The 13,298-nt window shown below is 42.8% G+C and overlaps 1 protein-coding gene across 6 annotated transcripts; it reads right to left on the reverse strand.

Annotated features, from left to right (window-relative positions):
- Nucleotides 1-643: 643 nt before the first annotated feature.
- On the reverse strand, nt 644-5,967 carry dnal4b (dynein, axonemal, light chain 4b). Of its 6 annotated transcripts, none has more exons than XM_018759796.2 (4): nt 5,873-5,967; nt 5,192-5,272; nt 5,012-5,095; nt 644-2,698 (listed from the first exon to the last, which is right to left on the reverse strand). In XM_018759796.2, exons 2-4 carry the CDS (start codon nt 5,261-5,263, stop codon nt 2,534-2,536), a joined length of 321 nt encoding a protein of 106 aa, XP_018615312.1. In that variant the 5' UTR covers nt 5,264-5,272; nt 5,873-5,967; the 3' UTR covers nt 644-2,533. The 6 variants fall into 6 exon arrangements, with proteins under 6 accessions (XP_018615312.1, XP_018615308.1, XP_018615311.1 ...); XM_018759792.2 differs by having other exon boundaries at nt 5,192-5,275; XM_018759795.2 differs by having other exon boundaries at nt 5,192-5,275; nt 5,834-5,967.
- Nucleotides 5,968-13,298: the final 7,331 nt, after the last annotated feature.

Below are 13,298 nucleotides of genomic sequence, written 5' to 3' on the forward strand. Positions count from 1 at the left end.
AATGTACGTAAATGTTTGTGTATCTCAAAAAATAAAAATAATAACAGTGTGATCAGGAATTGTCGATAGTCTGAGTTTTATGCAGCTACTCATGTGATGAACATTTGTGCATATGGTGGAAAGAAAAATTAACTGTACTTAGTCACGTCTGCAACTATGTCACTTTCTCCTAATGTAAGGTACACATTGTATTTTCTGAGATGTACGTCCCTTTGAAGAAAAGCATTTGCTAAATGAATAAATGTAAAACTGAAATGCCTCACCGAAGTAATGCAGATTAATTCTAAAAACAAAAACCTTTAGAGCTACACAAAAAAAAAAAAAAAAACAATTCACATCCTGTTACAGTGGATTTTATTATGCAATCGATTGGTTCACATATACTGCCTTTCGTAGAGGACAAGGAGTGCCACAAAAAAGGCAAACGAGTAACCAATTATCATTCAACAAAAAGAAAAAATGAAAAACTAACAAACAATTAAAAAAAAAGGGTCAATCGCTAAAAAAAAATTTTTTAGATTAATCCTTTACGCTCCAGGTGGAGCATAAGGCGCTAACAATTTCTGCCAGCCTCTGCGATGCTGGGCTAGCAGGCTGATTTCGCTCCAGGTCTTGTCCACCTTCTTTATCTCTTCTTCGATCGTCCTCCAGGTGCCCAGGGGTCTACCTCTCTTTCGCTTGCTGGGTGGTGCCCACCTCAGTGCTAGGTATAGGTGTCCGGTCACATTCATGTGCAGTACGTGGCCCAGCCACGTCCAACATCCCTGTTTCGTTTTGTCCGTGATGATGTTCCGTTTACTTATTTCTGTTACTTACATGTTGTTCCCAGCGGAATCTAAGGATTCGTCAGAGGCATCAACCTTCCAAATCTCTGAGCCTGCTGTCAATCTTCTTGTTTGTCCTCCAAGTTTCTGTAGCGCATAGCAGAACTGAGCACACATTCGATTTATAGATTTTCAACTTGGTTCTGGCATGCAGCACAGATGACTTCCAGATGTTAAGTCTGCTGAAACCTTGCACTGGAAGGGCAATCCAGTTAGCAATATTAAGACAGAAATTTCTATCAACTGAGATGTAGCTGCCAAGACACTTGAAGTCCTTTACTTCATCCAATTCTATCATGTTGACAGTTGCCTTATTTCTACTGGTGGTCTTCAATTTCATCAATTTGAACTTGGTAGGATGGATTCTGAGACCAACGCTTCTGGCTACCCATTCAACTCGGTCAGTCTTCTCTCGGATGTCCTCATGGGTATGCGAGAGAAGCGCCAAGTCATCAGCACAATCGCAGTCTTACTAAAATAAGACATTAATGCAAAAACCGATAACTTTCAATGGGCCAATTAAAAGTTAATTTATTCCTTTTTTTGCATTTTATTTTTTTCCTCTTCTAGTATTCACATATTTCTGCTTCTGCAAAGTACTAGATCTAAGTGAGACTTTTGTTGGTCATTAACCAAACATTTAGACTCACCCCATGGCTCTGCCCTCATATATTGTTCAGTCATTTTTATGTAGTACTCCTCATCCTCCACAGCATTTCACAGATTATTAACACTTAGAAAAAATGTAAAATAACTTTGATAGTATTGTAACATCATATTAACTATAATATCAATAATACAAATACCAACAATAAAACATCTGATGAAAAGATTGTTTCAGATTTTAAATTTGGCCAACACTGCAGAAATATTTCTTCCGATTATCAACGATAACGGAGCCCTTGGGATGTGTACAATAAAAGTAATGCATTGCTGTCATTGTAACCAGGTCAATATTCAACAGTGAATAGTTTTACAAAAATCAGTTTCAAATCTTTACAATTGCACTGAAGTATTTACACAGGTAAAATTACAAAGTTCTTATGCGAGGGTAATAAAAAAAGATTAAAGATGTCACAAGGTGGGCGACTGGGAGAGCAGTTAGTGTTCTGTGGTCCAGACATTGTGAGGCTAAAAGAAGAGCTTGGAAGAAAATGGCAGAGGGAATGTGAGTTTTTCTTGATAGATATCCAGGTAAACTCTTGACAAGAAACCTCTTATCACCAGAAAATAATGGGAAAAGTGAGGGGAACGTGGGATCAAAAAAATATGGGAAAATGGACAAACGTACAGCCAAAAGAACAGAGTGTTGAGAAATCAGATGGTCCCTCTGGGAAATCAGGAACGTGTTACATGAGATTTGACTCAAGGAATGTTCTCCCACAGCCAAAACCTTACACATCTTCCAATACTCACACACATACACCAGTGAAAACAATGCCTGGAGGAGGACATGAAGGTGTAACAGTGAGTGAAAGTCAAAGAGTTTGTGTATCGGAAGCCCTCCAACACGCACACGTATGAATACCCAACTTGAAGGATAACATGAAAGCAGCAAGACACTGCTGCCTACAAGGAGAATTGCAACATACACACTTGAATGAGTAAGTACATTGAAGTACACTGAGATGTACGTCGCTTTGGAGAAAAGCGTCTGCTAAATTAATTAATGTAAATGTAAGGACACAAAAACAGCAAGTGGCCATGTGCTAGGAGCATTTCCAAACACACACAGCCAGACTGCCGCCGAAGAACATGTACAGAAGGTTCTTGACCTCGTGCGTGATCTCAAAGCCAAAACTCTCCCCGATCACCACGTGCCACGAGCTGCCGAACTTCTTATCCATCGACTCCTTGATCATCTTCGCTGCACTCTGAGGGAGATGAAACAGTGTGGTGATGAGATGGAGCATGATGGCAAGAACCTGGCAGTGTCTGCTGCCGCTTCTCACGTCACTCTACAGGTCAGCTTAGGAGCCGGAGATGGAAACCGAATGCAGACCGACTACTTTGTAGTGGAAACGCAAAAAAAGGTCATTCAGAACTATTTAAAGTATATGTACCCCTTGTGTCACTTAGTTTTACCACAGAAATCGTTACATAATGAGAATCAGTCTTTCTCATCTCACATAATAGGCTCGTATTGTTCGTAATTGTAAATTGTTCGTTAATTACGCTACTTGTACGTAAATGTTTGGGTACCGTTAAAAATAAAAAATTTGTAGGAATAGTCTATCCTGAGTTTTATGCACCTACTCGTGCAATGAACATCGGTGCATAAAGTGGAAAGAAACAAACTAGGTTTACTTAAGAATCACATGTCTGCAACTATGTCTCTCTTTCTGTTAATGCAATGCACAAACTGTATTTCTTCGAGATGTACGTCGCTTTAGAGCAAAGCATCTGCTAAATGAATAAATGTAAATGTGTAACGACCTATTCCATATGTTGCTTTACAGGAAATTGTGTGTAGTACAAACACGCAAGTAGGGCAGGTGCAAAAATAAGCGAAGCCCCAGTTGTACTGGTTACACCAAGTGGGTAAGAAGAATCAGGTGTGTAAATCAATCATTTATTCATTCTTATTTTATTTTTTAAGTTTATTTTAATATTTTAAATAATAATTTATTTTAAAATTTCATTTATTCAAGAATGACCTACATTCAAGCAGTACTCTACATGACTGATGGGTAGAAAAATTTTAGATCAGTCCCTTTAAAAAAATACACAAGCATTTTATACACTAAACCACCTGCTTACGGGATCTTTACATTTATTTATTTAGCTAATGCTTTTCTCCAAAGCAACTTACAGTGTTAAGTTACCCACAATTATTTACCCATTTAAACAGCTGGGTAATTTTTCTGGAGCAATTTAGGGTAAGTACCTTCCTCAAGGGTACTACAGCTAGAGGTGACATTTAAACCTGTGACTTTTTGGGTTCAAAAGCAGCAGCTCTAACCACTATGCTACCAGCTGTCTCACAAACAAGCAAACAAGGCAATTATGCATTTGACTTTAAATGGCATAAAGGCACAGCAATTAGTGCTGAGGCCTCACAGCTCCTGGGGTGTGATCTTGGATGTGGGTTTGGATCTGGCTCGTTCTGTATGGAGTGTGCATGTTGTCACTGTGTTCATGTGGGTTTCCTCCCAGTCCGTACTCTGCTGTACTGCGAGAAACCACAAGAATGGTCGCCAGCCTTCGACTCTATCATTTACCCTTCCCTACATTTGGTTTTATAGAAAGACACCACCATTCATATTTAACAGCACCTTAATGCATGGAATTAAACTTAACGGTGAACAATTAATAGAACAATTAATTAAAACAGTTAAAGTGACATGCAGACCCACCGACAGCAGGTACCATGTTTTGGAGATGAACATTATCCAGGACGTAGAGGCTGATAATTAAGAAATAGTGTACAATACTGTACAGCACTTGTGGGTGTATGGAACTCTGGTGTTCTATAGGCAGCTACTAGAGAAATGTGGATCACCAAGATTAAACAAACAAGTGGCGCTTCAACAGTCGCGTTTCCTGTCTGCAGCACTTTGTCTGCTGGTGAAGCTCTTTTGTTTTTACTCCATTTTACACCATTTTAAAGAAAAGCCGCAGCCAAATCAATACATGCAAATGACTGTCAAATTCAGAAGTTTGACTAACGGCAGATTTAGAATCCCTTTTCAGTAAATGCACAAAAAGAAACGAGAGGGGTAACAATGATGCAAAGAGCCTAACATGCCCCCCAATAGTGTACAACTTCACTGAGTTCTACTGCTATTATTTACAGCTCCCTGAAAACTTTGCTGTTGTCGTCATGCCACCGCAATTTATTAATGTAGCTTTTTACTGCAGCGGACTTGGTTGGGTCCTGCTCTCTGGCGGGTCTGGGGTTCAAGTCCCGCTTGGGGTGCCTTGCTATGGACTGGCGTCCCGTCCGGAGTGCAGCCCCTCCCCCTCCAGCCTTGCGCATCCGTGTTGCCGGGTTAGGCTCCGATTCGCCGTGACCCCGCTTGGGATAAGCAACTTCAGCCCGTGTGTGTGTGTGTGGGGTATTGTGCCTCGAAGATCTTGGGGATGGTTAAAATTCATCTTAAACCAGGTGCTAATTTAAAATTAAGTAATGTGCAGAACCAAAGCATCGCAGCCCTACATTTAACCCATCCCTACGGGGCATGCACCTCATTGTTGGTGGCGAACTTTTCGCAGGCGGTGACGCACAGCTCCATGGTTTCCACCCTCATCTCGTCTGGCATGTCCGTGTTCTGGGGAGTACACACACACAGAGAGAGAGAGAGTGAACACTCAGCCGGACCTCCCAAAGTGAGAGTGAATATTCACCCCAAGGCCCCAGGACTGACCCGGATGAGAGGGAAGTTGTGCACTCTCTTGTAGTCAGCCTCCTCTTTCTTGGTCTCGGCCGTCTCCGCCATGCCCCGCTCCTGCTACACCCGCAGAAAAAGTCAGAAATAACACTTTAAACACTTCGAGGACCACGGACGGGAACCGATAAGCAACAATTTAGCCCACGAGACAACAACACGACTGGGAAGCCCTTAGAGCCGGGCAGCCCGGCCACTTCATCGCATCAACATAAGAGTCAAGAGCTAAAGATGCCTGGGGGCTTTTTAACAACTATCGTGGCAAAACAGCAGTTTACTCAATGATGTAGCAAGTTAGCGTTCACGAGAAACTAGTTATCGAGGTACAGATCGAGTAATTAAAAGTTTGCTAGCAGTGGCTAACTGCGAAGCTAACCATTCCTACACAGAATGAAAGGTACGCAGGTATCAAACATGCATTGCGCCGTTATTGGAATATTTCATAAGTAATTATGCCACGTTACCCAACTAGGATACCCAACTAGATCTGGATTTTTAATCTGTTTTTATTTTTCTTCATCAAAACCAGGCTCACTGGCTAAGACAAGTAAGATAAATATTGACTATCATTCACCGCGTTTTAAAAAATTCTTACGTTATAAGTTAAGCGAACACCTTTACTTCATATTTATCGTGACAAAAAGCCGCAGAGCCGTGTACCGATGTGGTGCCGCGAAAGAAGTTTGTTTCCTTCGCTTTGGTTGTTAAGGAGACATTGCGGCCATAGCGACCAGTTTCGCTTCCCTCTCGCGGAAAAAACCCCGCCCACTATAAAAACGTACATTCCTATTGGTCTGGAGATCCTGGATATGTAAAACCGACGATGGACCTTTTAGCTGCCTATCACAAACGCCTGAATGCTGTTAGTTTGTAAACCTCAACTGTATTGGGAATGAATAAGAACCAAATGGTGCATTCATTTAGCACTGGTGCTTAATGGAAAATACTTACAACCTTTGATTATTTTTTATTTATTTTCTTTCTTTTAATTGAAGCGAGTGTATGCTGGTACTAATGCTATTAAATTATGCATTATGAAATAGCCATTCATCCATGTATTCACCCTGGACTAGGTGCTAGTCCACAGAGCAAATACAAATGACATTAAAGACAATTTACAGTCACCATTTCACTTGAAAATGACTTGGAAGTGTGAGAAGAAACAGGAGTTCTTTAGAAAGTCTTAATTCTTAAGAGTAATGCTTTGATCCACAAAAAGGTGACAAATCTTTATTTTCTGCTCCAGCATTCCAAGTGGTTTGAAGTAGTGACATGTACGAGTGGAAAGATGTCTAGACAGTGAACACATTCCAGCCCGAATGCCTTTATCCCAACACCTTCAGTGTTCAGTGGTCTTTAGATGCCAGTGTGTCAGCGGGTGGTGATGTAGCAAGTAGATGGCAAGGTTGTGTTGGCAGTTTACATTTACATTTATTTATTTTTCAGACGCTTTTCTCCAAAGTGACATACATCTCAGAGAACAATACAGAAAACAGGAGACAGGAGACATTTGAATGCAGGCACGTGACTCTTTAGCACAGTCAAATTGTCAAATACTACCATACAAACCAGTGTTCGTTGTATGACTGACTGCATATTGGCTTTGGATTATTAAATAAATTGTTATTAAAAATTATTAAAGAGATGACAAACACACACATTTATTGAAGACATAGGAAATCAAGGGAGAAGTGAATCCATGAGAGGTGGATAAAGGCTTTTCCATTATTAAATAAATTATTAAAAATGATTGAACATAGACGCTTCCACATTTATCAGGCACTTACAAGACCGTGGAAGACGTGAGTTGGAAAGAGGTGAGTTTTGAGACTCTTCTTAAATGTATAGAAAGATTCAGCAGTTCTGAGTGAGAGGGGAAGGTCTTTTCACCACATCGGTGCCAGAACAGTAAGTCTTTGTGCTTTTCATTTTGTGCATGGGACCACCAAGCAGGTAGAAGTGGAGGAGCGTAGCAGCCTGGTTGGGGTGTAGCAAGCGGTCAGGTCTTGTAGATAACAGGGGAGCAGATCTGTTGATGGTTTTCTAGCCGTAACTAGTGTCTTGAATTTGATCTGGGCAGCTATAAGTAGCCGATGGAGTGCGATGAGGAGGAGGGATGCATGGGAGCATTTCTGCAGGTCAAATACAACTCGTGCAGCAGCATTCTCTATCAGTTCAATAGGTTTTTTAGGGAGTTTTTGTCATGTAAGATGCTGAATGTGTTCTTTTGAAATGAATGGCTATGGCCATGAACCCCTGGGTCTGGTGACATTCAGAGCCTTGTCCCTGAATCTTCTTTAGCCCTGGAGAACCACTTGGACAGGAAGCGGGTGTCCCAGTTCTGTTGAATGTGATGATCCTCAGGGCCAGCAATGATACCTATGATTAGAACTAGACTTGTCCAAGTGTCACCACTAATTTTGGCATGTTGGGTCTTATGATACAGGGGATTCCACATGACAAACTCTGTTTTATTCACTTTACTAGTTCTCTATGCTTGCCTAAAAGCTCAGATTACTTATACCCAATATGAACACACACACACACACACACACACACACACACACACACACACACACCTCCCAAGCAGCATTGCAGTGAACCAGAGCCTAACCTGGCAACACAGGGTGCAAGGCTGGGGGGAACACCCAGCATGGGATGCCACTCTGTCACAAGGTACCCCATGCAGGACTTGAACCCCAGACTCACCAGAGAGCAGGCTTCAGCAAAGTCCGCTGCACCATCACGTCCCCACTCAATATACACACACACACACACACACACACACACACATTTTCAGAACCGCTTGTCCTATACAGGGTCACGGGGAACCGGAGCCTAACCCGGCAACACAGGGCGTAAGGCCGGAGGGGGAGGGGACACACCCAGGACGGGACGCCAGTCCGTCGCAAGGCACCCCCAGCGGGATTCGAACCCCAGACCCACCGGAGAGCAGGACTGCGGTCCAACCCACTGCGCCACCGCGCCCCCCTCTCAATATACAATTAAAAAAAAAAAAAACAATAAAACCAAGTGCTGCTGTAATCTGCTGTTTGTTATGTCTGTCTTCCAACCACACTATTTTACATAACCCAGTTTTTTCAACATTTTAATATACGTGTACACTTGCTGTACAGGTTCAAAGTGTGATGAAGCCAATATTTCCTACAGTCATAATATTTCAGTACATTTAAGGGATTCCATACTTGTAATTAATGAAATGATTATTATTTGAAATGATACTACAGGCATGTACAGACCCAGAATTCTTTATTTAATTTTTCACTGCAATACAGCTCCATATTAAAGGTGGCTGGTGGCGTTATGGTTGGAGCAGCTGCCTTTGGCTCCAAAGGTTGCCGGTTCGATGCCTCCGGCTGTGGTGCCCTTGAGCAAGGTGCTTATCCTGCAATTGCTCCAGTACCTTTGCTCGGCTGTGTCCCTGCATACCTAGTTATGTCCCTGTGATGGACTGGTGTCCTGTCCAGGGTGTGTCCCCCCCACCCCTTCTGCCTGGTGCCCTCTGTCTCCAGGATAGGCTTTGGCTTGCTATAACCCCGCACGGGATAAGCAGTTATCAAAATTGGTTGGTTGGTATAATTCCGTATTTGTGTCTTAAATGAAAGAGGGGAATTAATTCTGCATGTGGTAGGATTGGGTTTGGGAGAGATAAAAGATCACCTGCAGATTCCTTTTAAGCAAATTTAGCTACCTGGAATTACCATAAATAACATAATTTTTGAGTGATTTCTGTGACAGCTGCTGTGCAGATTTTAGGTATTCACAGAGTAGGCCACACACACACACACACACATTTTCAGAACCGCTTGTCCCTTACGGGGTCACGGGGAACCGGAGCCTACCCGGCAACACAGGGCGTAAGGCCAGAGGGGGAGGGGACACACCCAGGACGGGACGCCATTCACCATACAGAGTGGGCCATTCCACAGAAAATTAAATTGTCTTTTAAATGCATGGTGTACAAATGCCATTATTTCTGAAAGTCTGAGGAATCAGGATTTATGCTCCTGAAATGCAGGAACTTTCGAAATAAATGGGTTTCAAAATCCCTGTTCTGGGTGTGTCCCCTCCCCTCCTCCAGCCTTGCGCCCTGTGTCGCCGGGTTCGGTTCCGGTTCGCCGCGACCCCTCTTGGGATAAGCGGTTTCGGACACTGTTTGTGTGTGGGTTTCAAAATCGGTCTTTACTCAACATTGAATTGTACAGCTATTAAATGTGGTTATAATCCAACTTATGTTTTTATAAATAACACTGCAGTTCCCTTAATGATCTGCTCTACTGCAGTAATGATTATTTGTAACAGTCTGCCATGGAATGGCTGCACTCCAGCTTTGCCTTTAATGCACCGGTGATGAGCCGATAATGATTCATTTTGTCCTGATATGTACGGAGTTAACATGCTGATAGTAGAGAGTGAGTGAGGCTTTACAACTGCAAATTCCATCATTAATAAAGATATTCACTTACACGCTTCAGCTCACTGTATAACTGGTGATTTGTTTCTGTAAACACTACCCCTGCACACACTCTTTTAATAACCCTAACCCTCTTGAGTTCTCTCAGTCCCATGACCTATATTAGGATACCTCCACATCTGCTTGTTTTTTTTTTTTTTTGTCCCAAAATGTTTACCGCTATGCCCCAGATATTCATGCGCGCGACAATGTGTGGGCTGACACACTGTCTCGCACAAATTGCTTAGACATTTTAGAGGAATTTATGAAGGATCGCAGTTATCACAAAGGCTTGGCCACCTTCCCTTTTGGTTCTCCACAGCACCAGTCCCCTTGTTAGCAGATGAAATGTACGAGTGTGCCGTTCTTCCGACATCGCTCCTGTTTGTGCGCGATGCTGTCAGCAAATACGCCTTTTCATAAAAATGCCTTTTCATTCTGCACGCTGATATTTTGAAGACAAGGTCCCATGAGTTCCATTTTGTTTTAAAATGACACATTGTTTAAAGCGAAGTGTGTGTGGATTTCGATTGTGGTATCCCTTTTGTTGTGGATTACTCAGGATTATTAATTCCTAGAGAGATGGACACAAAGAGGGCAAGGGGAGGGGTAATCATATTTTTTTGGACTGATGTGCCGGTAAAGTAGGAAATACAGTAAGCATGTTTTTTTTTAAAGCAGCATGGTCCAAATTATTTCATTAATCTCATTTGGTGCTTATAAATTTCCCATTGCACTTGGTGTCTGTGAGTGACCATTCAAATGTATGCGTGACTAAGTTTGATTTTTAGTATGATTTCCGATGGATCGGTGAGAGATCTTGACCACATTCAATCGCATTGTGCGAGAACTGGTTCTGACAGACTGCAGTTCTCATCTTCCATGTTGAAAAAATCTCCAGAGTAAAGATCCTTGGTTGACCTGGGGTGATGACCTGCACTGGGCACTGGAACTGACATCCTGGACATGTGGCTCTGGTGACTGACTGCTTGCATGGATTGATATCTCTGCAAGACATTCCAGGTCGCAGTGACTGTGCCTGCCCCAGCATGGCAGCGGTCGCCTTCATCTCACAATGAGACGGCGAGCTGCTTCATCGCCTTACCACTAAGTTCATTATTGAGAGAGGATTGTGTGCATAAGCTCTCCTCAATCCACTACCATCCACTTGAGTGGGGGGGTTCGATGCAGGCGAAACAAGAAGATGACTGTGGTTAACTGGCTGCTCATTGAGACTGCTTTGGAAAATGTAAATATGCACATTATCTGAATTAACTAGCAATTATAATAAAAATGAGAGCATACTATGAACTGTATTTTTAGAAAGTCATAACAACCAGAGGTCTAAAGTGAATTAATGTATTATTCATTTACTTTGCTGATACTTCTATCTAAAGTAGCCTACCATATTGGGTTTCTATAGTAAGCTGCTAATAAATTAATGCCCATTTACACAGCTTGGTAATTTTTACTATGTCAGTTCAGGGTGAGTTCCTTGCTCAAGGCTACTACAGCAGGATGTGGGATTCAAAGCCAGCTGTTTCAACTGGAAGGCCACAGCTCTAACCACTACAGTATCTAGCGAGTCCTGTGTAAGAGAGTAAAAGTAATATTGAATTTAAAAGGAGTGTCCATAACGTCTGCTAAAATCTGGAAAAGGAAGGGAGGAACATGGTGAGACAGAGAGATGGAGGCGATACAGCAGTTAGTTAGCGAAGCAGAGGATGTTTTGACAGCACAGAAAAATGGCGCACAAAAACTATGGGCTGGAATTGCAAATTGTTTGTCATCTTTTCAGCACACAAGTAGAGTCCCCAGCCCTAGCAAATGCCTGGGATGGCATGTGGGGAATTCACAGCGGGATAAGAGTCAAGAAACAGAAGCGTGCCAAACAGAGCAAGAACAGTCAGGGCTGGGGAGGGTGGGGGGCACTAATTTTTGTTATTGGATTGTGTGGAAAGCTTAGCCTTAATCCACTCTTATCTTCTCAGTGAGAAAAAGAGAGGCTGTGCGAGGTGCTCATTTCATTCCCACCCATCAGCCCCCATGCCCTCAATGCACTTGTTAGATGGCAGAGAGTCGTGGCGGCCTGAGTGGGGGTCAAGTCTGAGAGTTTCTGCACTGTCTTCGTGCTCTTACTGTCCTTCCGCCTGTCATTTTTCAGTAGATTATCTAATCAAGGTGCTAGCGATCCTAAGCCTAACCTTCAGCTCCATCCCACTGCTGACACCAATAAACTGGCCATCCCCTGCCACGGTGACAGCAGCAGTCCAACTAACAACAGGCTCTGGAGAGAGAAGTCTGGGAAAGCACTTTTTTATTGCAGTGCAGCACATCTATCAGGTCCAACAGCGCTAGTAAACACAAAACATGGTGATTTATTTGCAAAGTGTACTGTTGATGTCATTTCAGGTAGCATATTTAGAACACAGTTTGAAGTTTCCAGCTGAAATCCCTAGGATGGGCTTTGTGGTAATAAATCTGAGAAAGCTAGAGCACTTAGACCAAAATTACTCAGTAATCCCACTAAAAGATATGGCAAAAAAAAGTCACTTTGGATAAAAGTATCAGCTATATGGTGAAATAAGAGGTCCTGTAATCTATAATAGACATGGATGAGTGCACTGAGCAAACAGTTTCCAGAATTCCTTGTGCACATGCCACCGTCATTGACCAGTTTGACCTTTGCAGGAAAGGGCAGTATGGGGTTGGGTGTGTCAGGAGAGGCAGGAGGTGGCAGGTGAGAGGGGCACCTGGAGGGAGGGAGGACTGGCATCTTCTACCCTGCAATAGGACTACAGGGTAAATCACCCATTTTCCTTTTAAAAGACAGTGCAAATGGGGCCAGAAATAGACAGCAAACACCGCAGCTGAGTGATGGGTAATTAAGACAAATAAATTATGCACCAGGAAAGGAGGAGGATGCCATGCTGGGTTATTAATATTGTACGTTGAAGTGCTTTGTAGTCTATGTAGAGGCCGAAAAGAAACGTGAGTGAGGAAGGGAGCAACTCTGACACAGTGATGTAAGGGGCGAGTTAATGTGATAACAGTTCCAAGGAAGAAAGAATGAAAAGGCGGGTGGGCAGGGGGAGAGTGTGAGCGTAGAGAGAGGAGGAAGCGGAGGATGGGAAATCACAGCATGTTTGGAACGTCATGTCCTTGCGGGAGGAGAGGAGGAGGCTTTGATGGGCCTCTTTACTGTCATCGCCAGGCTGTGAAAACACAGTTGATGAGAGTCGGGAGCAACGAGCTCCATGTGGAGAAAAATACAGTGCTGCTGTGATTATTTTTTTGTCCCTTAATGCACATCTTAACCTGAAGTGACTTTCTCAGCATCTCGTGTAACATCCTTTTCATAAACTGAAGTGTTTTCACTGAAGAAAATCAGATCAGGTCCCTTCTAGAACATTAGGGTACAACATTAGGGCCACTGACTGGGACTTTTCTTTAATGGTCACCTTTGTCCATTGTACTTACAGTGTTAGATGAGCAAATGAACAGCCATCCACCCATTTATACAGAGAACCTTCAGACCGCGAGATGACACCCCAAGCACTCTTCTGCACCATAGCCTTGAACCTGCAGTCTATGGGCTTACAAGGTGATGAT

This window comes from Scleropages formosus, chromosome 20 (assembly GCF_900964775.1).
Source record: "Scleropages formosus chromosome 20, fSclFor1.1, whole genome shotgun sequence".
NCBI lineage: Eukaryota > Metazoa > Chordata > Actinopteri > Osteoglossiformes > Osteoglossidae > Scleropages > Scleropages formosus.